Raw genomic sequence first — 9,457 nt, forward strand, 5'->3', positions numbered from 1 at the left:
AAGACATTTGTATTACCGAAAAATTGGCAACCACAGTTTTAATCTTAATCACATATACGTTGTATAAAGAAAAAAAGTCCTTGAAATGAGTTGACCTATATTTACAAGAATACTGTCTCTACTTCAGTTTTTTCCTCATGTGAAATGAACAATTATAAGTTTTTGTAAATTCTAAGCGTGTTCCCCATGGTGTATAGACTTCAGTAACCGTTAATAACACATTAGCGCTGTACAGGCACTTTAATTCTTTACGTGTTGAGGGACATTTATAGGGACGACTTATTAATACTGCTGCTTTATCGTTAAAAGAATGATGACCCATCATTTCCCCCACGCTTAAAATACAGTTTACTGTGGCAAAACACTTAAGCGAGAATTCGCAGGGGCGCAACCGGTCGGGTTCCTGCAATACATTAGAAAAATAAAAATAATAAATAATCAAATAAAATAAATTGGATGACCATCCAATAATTCCATGGAGGCTGGTCACAATTGTTAAGTTCGACGTCTTAAAATAAAATAAAATAAAAACACTTTGTGGCGCGTGTAGTAAGACGATGGGGTTGTGCAGAATATTGCTCCTGCATCAATTTTGGGGTTGTCAATATCATAGGTAGAACAGTGTCATGAAATGTAAATGAATACATGACTTCTGGCATTATTGTGGATATTGGTTTGGGTTGATCATCCCTACTTTTGTTCATTAGGGATACCAACCGAGTAAGTGCGCTTGCAGCATTAAGCAAAGTCTATATTGCTGTGGATTTTGTTTTAATTATCCAATTCTCGAAGAACGTCTTTACATTACTTAACTGTTTTAGAAGTCTTGGTTACAAGAAGAAGAAGAAGGAAAAAAAAAAAAAAAAAAGAACAACAACTCTATACTACAAAATCACATAGGCCGGTTTGGAACCAGAAAGGAGGAACACAAAATTACAAAAACAACTATAGATACATGAACACAGGACAGTATAGCAATTTGGAAAATGTATATTTTTTCTTGTTTCCTTAATCTTCTTAAATTGTTGCTTAAATGCACTTTATTGTTTGCTGTCCCAGAAAGGATTATCAAAATACTTGATTTATTTTTCTTTTGAAGTAATTTAGTGGGTTTATTTATTTCTACTTTTTATTTTATTTGTTAATTTCTTTAAAAAAACAACAACAATAACAAAACAAAAAAACAACAACAACAACAACAACAACATCAGAACAAGCTGTTCATACTGGCATTGGGAGCAATCTCTGGACTTCGAGTGTTCACTGAATGTCTCAATTTTTAAATTCACAGTCATTTATAAAAGTCTTTCCTCGTGAAAGTAAACTCGTGTAAAAGGCGTTTCTTTCTACAAAAGAAGCGCTAACTATTGTAGTCACAACCCCTTTGATCATTCCTTCTGCCTACTGAATTGACATGTAAGGCCAGTTAAAACTGCTCCCCGACAGCAACATATCCCTGATGAGGGTTTCAATTGGGGTTTTACCTACCAATCGGACGAAAAATAATTGCTCTATGACCGAGGACGAGACTGTACGGAGAGAAGGCAAGCGCAGTAATAACTTCCCAAATCGAGTTGGCTGGTTGGGATACTGGCTCCGAACGTACTCCTCCAGAGCGCACTGGGACTTCTCTTGCAAACTTTCCACATGGGCCACATCTGACAGGCCGCAAGCATCTATAAAGGATGGAGAGATAAGCAAATGTTTATCAAATGAACTGAACACCTCAACCATATATTTACAAAAACACAGAACACACAATAACACACTTTATTTAATTTCACTTTGTGATTTGCATTATTGTGCTGTGCTGTCTGGACACAAGGACGTAATCACAATGTAATACGCAATGCATTGTGGAAATCATACGTGGCTCCGCAGTTAACTTTGTTTTACATGCGATTTTACGTTCAAACTCGTATACTATCAGCACATAAATAGTCTACACTCGGGAGTTGTTTCTCGTATCCCCCCAAAAAAAAGAAAAAAAAAAAGAAAAGTGCATTCCATTGTACTTTTTATCAATAGTCATGAACCTTTTGAATCTCGATGCTTGCAATGTCCATAAAAAATGATAATTTAACAGCATATGGGTCATGATATTATGGCAAAAAGGAACACATTAGCACTGAGAGCACTGGTTTTAAAAAGCATGATTAGGAAGATATTTACATAATGCAAGCGTTTAATGCCTCTGTCTTCTTTAAGAACATTTACAGATTCGAGACACCCTTTCTTCCCAGTCTTTTAGATTATTGTGCAAGTTGGCTATTCTTAAAGAACGACAAATACCCCGAAGTGTAACCTATTCACAAGAAGTGGTAGGTAGGTGGCCAGAACTTTAACTCAGTAAAATACTGGTTTACATTAAGTATTTGTTTTTTTATTAGCACGTTAACTTCAGTTCCGTTGATATTTATTATTTTAGGTTTCGATTAATTTCTATTTTATTGTTGTAGGTAGAAAACTGGAAATGTGTATAATTGGGGAACAGTCTTGTCTAACTTGCACTTATCTCTGCAGTCATGAATTTCAGATAATATTCGCTTAAGTTTTAAATATTCAAAACTTCTTCGCTTAGCTCTGTGATACACAAATAACGAAAGGAAGTCGGGGTCATGACCCAGTTCTGGAACGAGTCAGTCAGCATGTGTCTTCGATCTCTAGATCATCCTAAAAAAAACATTAATGAACCGAGCCTCTTAATAACGCACATAAATTACTAGATCGGCCGTCGCAATAAAGCACAATTAAAGAAACCATGCCATATCATAACTTGAAGCCTTCTATTAATTTAAATGATAGGCGCCAGTGTAAAGCTGAGCTGTAATATACGCAAATGGAGCGGTTAGGCCTTTCTTCCGTTTCCCACAAGCTTCACCCCTCCCTTCGAGCATGCCATCCTTAATATCTGTCATTCCAAATAAATACAAAGAATTGATTGCCCTTCAAGATCATAGTATGTAGCCTATATGTATGGTAAAACTAGTACAAATAATGATTACATTTAAAACTTAGACTATATGAGTGAATAGTTCTCATTGTATTACATATTTTTTATTTTTTTTTTATTTTTTTTTTTATCAGGACAGGGCTTAGAAGACATAATAGTGTGCTTAATAATTGCTATAAGTACATTTTAACTGCTATTTTTCTGCCTATAAATTTGTTTTATGTCTTGTTGACCTATGTCACCAAATAATTATTTTCTGAACAATAATTTTGTAGGCAGAAACTGACTATGCTATTTTAAAAACATTTAGGCATTAAAAAAAAAAATATGAATTAACTAATAACCGAAATTATTAGAGAGCTCTTAAGAAAAAAATATATTAATGTGTCTATGATGACTTTTACATTTAAATAGTATTTACAGAGTTATAAACGCTGATATTAGTTAGCAGACATAACGTTTCTAAATTGAATAATATATACGTCACGTGTCATTCCTCTACAAAAACCATATACTATTTAATATAATTGATTAAAAACAGATGTGCTGAAAATGAAAACTTACCTGAAGTGAATAAAACGATGGCCTTTAAACAACTGTATTCAGCAGAGTCTACGTGTAAAGCTTTGAGCTTTTCTACTTGTTCTTGGAAGATCCTAATGTGGTCCATAAAGGCGACCACTCTGTCCGCAGACATGGGGGAGGCATGGAGCCCAGCCGCCGCCAGAAGTGGAGCCACATGGAGCGGCATGGAGCACTGAGCAGCGTTGAGCACAAACAACTCACTCCAGGTCAACCTCAAAAGGGCAACCTGGTCGGTAATTTGGAGGTCTGGGAAGAAGGGGATATTCCTGGCCCACTCCACCGCACTAAACAGCATCCTGGCTGCCAGTTCACAAATGTTCTCGATGCCCATGATGTTGTTGGGTTGCATGCATTGACTGCCATACCGAGACGTTGGGTATGGCTCCGCTCGTAGTAGTAGAGAGATATATCCGGATAAGTAGGAATGGCAGTGCAGTGGGTCCCCATTTGTCAAGGCGAACTGACCATGGTGAGGCTGTGTGGGTGGCATCCGTCCCCTTTGCACGGCTGCAGTAAAAAGAGAAACTGTAGATATTGATGCTTGAATTCTACAAAAACAAAACACAGCTTGACCTTGTGCATGCTTCAATTGGCGAGTGATCCACACGGCCATATCATTAACATCAATTACATTATTATAATTATAATGTCACCTGAAACGTGCAGAACTTTTAAACTAGCAAAATATATACAGAATAATATTCTGTACTGTACATTGCACTACATACACACAACACAATTCACAAAGTCAATCCCTGTTTTACTGAACAGAAACGAATATCATCGCCTACGCTCTACAAAGGCATCAATTGGCAAATGTTTACATTTTAGAGCACCAGTCAAATTATTGTTGTTTTGCGTTTCCTTGTAGGCAACATGAGTCTAGTGAATGCATGCACAAAGAAAGACATGAATGCTAACCCTTAACCTACTTAGCTAGCGACAGAATCAGTTTTAGTGTCTACCGAGGATCTGCGGTTGAACCGGGTTTATGGCAGAATATTTAATCAAATAAATACGAATCAAAGCTTAACAGTGATTATTATTCACTTTTGTGCCAGTGAAAAGCGATGTAGTTTGCAGTCGATGTGGAGACCGTAGCCTTGTGTGAGTGTGCAAGTGAGTGTGTGTGTGATTTTGATCTCTCCATACTCCCTCGCCATAACCGCGCGGCATATCTGCAGTGATATTATTAAAAATCCAGACGAATGCCTTTATTTTCTTCGCTGAATAAAAGTGTTAATCAATTGTACTTCAGCGAGGAACATGTAAAAGGCGAAATAATCGCTAAAGAGAGGGTGTTCATTATTCGAGCATTAAGGGCGCCGTGATAACGCTCAGTCTCGAGCATTAAAGGCGGTTCCTTCGCGTGATGTGGTCGGGCAGTTTAAGAGACAAGAGTCGGACATAACATAGGCTACAGGGGGACGTAGCATACATAATTTAGTCAGCCTAAATAGAAAAAAAGACAAAGACAGCAGAAAAGCAACAAAAATCCGAATACCTTCCCGTCTCATGCCAACTTTGAGGCATTTTTTGAGGCGACAGTACTGACACTGATTGCGATGGTGCTGGTCAATTGGACAATTCCTGTTGGCACGGCATGTGTAAGTGAGGTTCCTTCGTACGCTCCGTTTGAAAAAGCTTTTACACCCCTCGCAAGTGAACTGGCCGTAGTGTTTGCCGCTGGATTTGTCCCCGCATACCACACACTCTATGTGCTGTGGCTGTTGTTTTTCCGACTGCGTCGTCTGGTTCGTCGGGGTGGACTGTGTGTTGTTGTTCGGGGGTCCTTGAACGGGTGTCTGAGGGGTCGGAGGGGCAACCTGAGAGGCCGTCAGACCCAGCTGGCCTGGTTGAGGGGTTGGAAGGGATAGTCCTCCTTGGGCTTGCGATGAGAGCTGGGTCTCGGCCACATCGTCCTGGGAGCCTCTCCACACTACCATTGCCATATCTATTAGTCAACGTTAAAAAAACTTTTTGCCCCCGTTTTTGGTTTCGGAATGCTTTGTTTCAAAAATTAGAACGCAGCACGGTGCCTGTATCACTTGGGACGGTCAAATAAATAATTCAAGATCGGTACGGTCGGCTAGAGTCTGATTGTCCGTTGAAAGTTGCGCACCGATGACAAACAGTAGCCTATTTCTTGACTGAAATAGCGTTACCTGGCATGTGGCTAAAACTGAAGCAAGCCGAATAGTAGCCTTGCTGTAAGAGGCCAAGTCCAGGGGCACTTGCAGTCATCCATCCAGTAAACCCATCAAGGGAAAATAAACACGGCGGAAGAAGATCTGAACAGAGGACAGATGACTTGACGAGTGTGGCGATGTTCGGACGCACAGAAACACTCAGCCTTTTAAGATAGCCTACTTGCGACGCGCAAGAAGTTCCAGCGTTATGTCTTGAAGAAACCCAACAACTGGCAAAAAAAAAAAAAAAAAAAGGATTGTCGCTTCTTCCTTTTCTTCAGATGAGGTAGCGTTAGCAGCCGCGCGGTTGTAGCCTGTACTCGAGTCAAATATGAAGACAACTCTCCGGCAAGCAGGACCGATAATAAAACAAAAAAGATCACAACCTATAGAACCTCCTTCATGCGCGTAAAAATAATAAGAGAGCGAACAGAGAATCAAAGTGATCAAATATGTTAAAAAGGGGGAGGTTAGAAAGTGACTGCGATTTGCAGGCGCTGGGCTGGCAGAATGCTTTCTCTCTGATCAGCTCACTGAGCTCTCTATATAGTGAACTTTGACACGACTGCTGCAACTTAGCACACGTTACCATGGAGATGAGTTGCCATATATGGAAAGTGACTGTGTTTGACTGGTCAGAGCTCACGGACCTCCCCCTGAACCCTATTGGCTAGTCGGCACTTGTGCTACTTGGTTCTTTGCCAAAGCCGGGAGGACGGGTCGAGGAGCCTCATGGTCCTAAAGAGAGTATAGTCTACACAGATTGATGGAAAACGACCGCAATTCACGTTTTATTCCCATTATCCTATGTATTTTAAACAAAACCCAAGATTGTCATAAATTATTTCATTTATTTATGTATTACACGGTACAGACGTCTGTTTCCAAATTCAAAACTATTCAAACAGTTACTTAAGTTTTTTTTTTTTTTTTTAGAAGAGGCTACATTCCCTGTTATGTGATAACTACACAAGATAAGTAGTTATCTCAGTCATAATGTTATTTCTTTAAGTTTTATATGTCAATGTTACATGCACTGCAAATCATTTTGTTACGTCCAATTTATAGACTGGAGCAAAATTGTATGATTTGGTTCATACTGTTAGTCAATTTACCCGCACTAACGCGCCGTTATAGATTATGAAACTGCACATAAGTTATAAACAGTTAAAAATACAGTGACAAATATATTTAATATATTATTTAATATTAATGTTCAGGGGAGAACAGGCAATATGTGCACGAGGCTATTGATGTTAGTTCGAGTAGCTTACTGTAATCAGTGAATGGCTTTATGACAAAGGTAGGCATAGCCTATGCCGACAATCTAGTAGCCTACTTCGCAAGTGATAAAGTGTTAATCCTACCAGATATAGGCCTATATAAAAAAACAAACAAAAAAAAAAAAACAAAAAACAAAAGAGTAATATTTAGAATATTTAAAAGCCGTAAGCGTCAGTATTTGTGCAAGCAATTTCATTAGAGGCCATAACTACTTTACTACTACTAGCCTATTAGGCCTACATAATAATACTGATAATAATAATATTAATAATAATAACGAATGGGCTATATATTTAGCCTACTTTGCGTTGATTTCAACACATAGGCCTACTAATCCCCTAAATTGGTCAAAATACTTATAATAACTGTGTTTACGCGTTCATATTTCTAAAATCCTTTATTCAAACATATTATCATTAGTTTAGTTTAATCGATAATACCAGCCCGATTTTCACATATGCGACACCGTTCTTAGCATGACTAAAACATTAAAGTAATGTACACGATTCATATATTGTACAGTAATGTTATAGTTTATGTTAAATCCATTATCATTACACTTTGATTTAAATGGAGATCGAAGGCCAATTGGCTGTGAATACCATGTGTCATTTATGGTTGTGAGGTATTGCATTCAACATATTCAAGTGACAAGTGAATTTGAGAATTTCCGAGGTTTTGGGGTCATGACATAAAACGCATATCTTAATTAAGTTAATTAAATATCCCACAATATCTTCGAAATGACCACTGGACCAAAAAAAAAAAAAAAAAAAAAAAAAATCACAGTTCATGCAAACATAAACTGACTGATGCTCCTGAGTAAGCAGATGCTTAGTCTGATGCTAACGAACAGGTTCGCTGTAAGACTCGGTGTAGTCAAATGAGGTGCCTCCTTTATTGCTCATCGGCTTATAATTCAGAGTATTTTTTAAAGCTCGCATGTTGAAGTCTATTTTCTGTATCACCAGGGGTTGTCAGAGTTTTGTCCACTGAAAAATGCACAGTGCTAAATCATAGCATATGCTGAAGAACAATGCCGAAGATTGGATGTTCAACAGTGTATGGGCGCCCCCTAGCGTTTGGATTATTTCTGCCTGAAAATGCTCTTTAATGTGTAGAGCCATCATAAATGGAAACAACATCGGTCGCTCGCCTCACACATACACCAAAGCAACATGCGCTTATTTTAATCTGATTAATGGTTTTAAGATTTCATTATAATTGGCCTGGACTTTGCGTTTGTAAGTCTTTACCACATATTTGTGTTCGCGCATGGGAGTAGGCTAATGCAACGTTTCCGTTCATTTAATATAGGCTAGTTTATCGATACGATGCAAGTGAGAACCGTACCTCATTTCCAACCATTCAAAAGCCTGTATGTGAACAAGACAGCCGAAAGCAATACTGCCGATGTATATTGAAGCCCACCGTTGCAAAATGGATTTTACCCCCAGATCAAGGTGAGTGTTTTCATTTTTTCCTCTACAATTTAACTGGTGAAGACGCGGCTGTATGATATTATAATTTTTTTCTTCTTCTTCAATGCAGACTGGTTAAATAAAACTGATTTCAGACTTCTAAAACACAGACACACATGCAAAAAAATAGCATCACTTCCTAAATAACATTTAGCTTCTCAGATCAGACAATTGTAAACAAATATTTACCAATAATCTCTAGAAAGAAAATGGGGGGAAAGGCAAAATTGCGATTATAATATAATAAATGGAGAAAGTTTTCAGTCTGAAGATACGGTTGCTGTGGATGCAGTGTGTTTTTCAGTCATTTAAAGTCTATATTGTGGATGAATTGACATGAATGTCAACACAAGAGACAATCAGTTTTACATATAAGCTCAATCGATGAGTAGGCTACATGTTAAGTGAGATTTAATTCCCAACAAATGAAAATATGACGACGATTCGTATTCCATGTGGTGCATCCTCTCCATATGAGAAAATACTTAGTCTTCTCTTTCTGTGCGAATTAACGGTCTGTTTGGTCGTGGAATCAACGTTTCTTTTTTTGCACTGACGGATTTACACACACACACACACACACACACACACACACACACACACACACACACACACACACACACACACACACACACACACACACACACAAAAGGTAGTGATGTTTTATGGGGACTTTCCATAGACATAATGGTTTTTATACTGTACAAACTTTATATTCTATCCCCTAAACCTAACCCTACCCCTAAACCTAACCCTCACAGAAAACTCTCTGCATTTTTACATTTTCAAAAAACATAATTTAGTATGATTTATAAGCTGTTTTCCTCATGGGGACCGACAAAATGTCCCCACAAGGTCAAACATTTCGGGTTTTACTATCCTTATGGGGACATTTGGTCCCCACAAAGTGATAAATACACGCTCTCCACACACACACACACACACACACACACACACACACACAC

General features: G+C 38.2%; 1 protein-coding gene across 3 annotated transcripts in view; it reads right to left on the minus strand.

The window, feature by feature from the left end:
• LOC127623205 (COUP transcription factor 2-like) overlaps positions 1-6,255 on the minus strand; it is a 6,410-nt gene extending 155 nt beyond the window's left edge. Inside the window, exons 1-3 of one of the 3 annotated variants that reach the window (XM_052097533.1) lie at positions 5,704-6,255; positions 3,518-4,045; positions 1-1,676 (exon numbers count right to left, since the gene is read on the minus strand). The exon at positions 1-1,676 is cut by the window's left edge and continues 155 nt beyond it. In XM_052097533.1, coding sequence (XP_051953493.1) covers positions 1,402-1,676; positions 3,518-4,045; positions 5,704-5,782 — 882 coding nt within the window. In that variant the 5' untranslated portion in view covers positions 5,783-6,255 and the 3' untranslated portion in view covers positions 1-1,401. Of the gene's footprint in view, positions 1,677-3,517; positions 4,064-5,042 lie in introns of all 3 variants that reach the window. The other 2 variants (XM_052097531.1, XM_052097530.1) reach the window with 2 other exon arrangements.
• Positions 6,256-9,457: the final 3,202 nt, after the last annotated feature.

The sequence above is a fragment of the Xyrauchen texanus genome, chromosome 29 (assembly GCF_025860055.1).
Source record: "Xyrauchen texanus isolate HMW12.3.18 chromosome 29, RBS_HiC_50CHRs, whole genome shotgun sequence".
NCBI lineage: Eukaryota > Metazoa > Chordata > Actinopteri > Cypriniformes > Catostomidae > Xyrauchen > Xyrauchen texanus.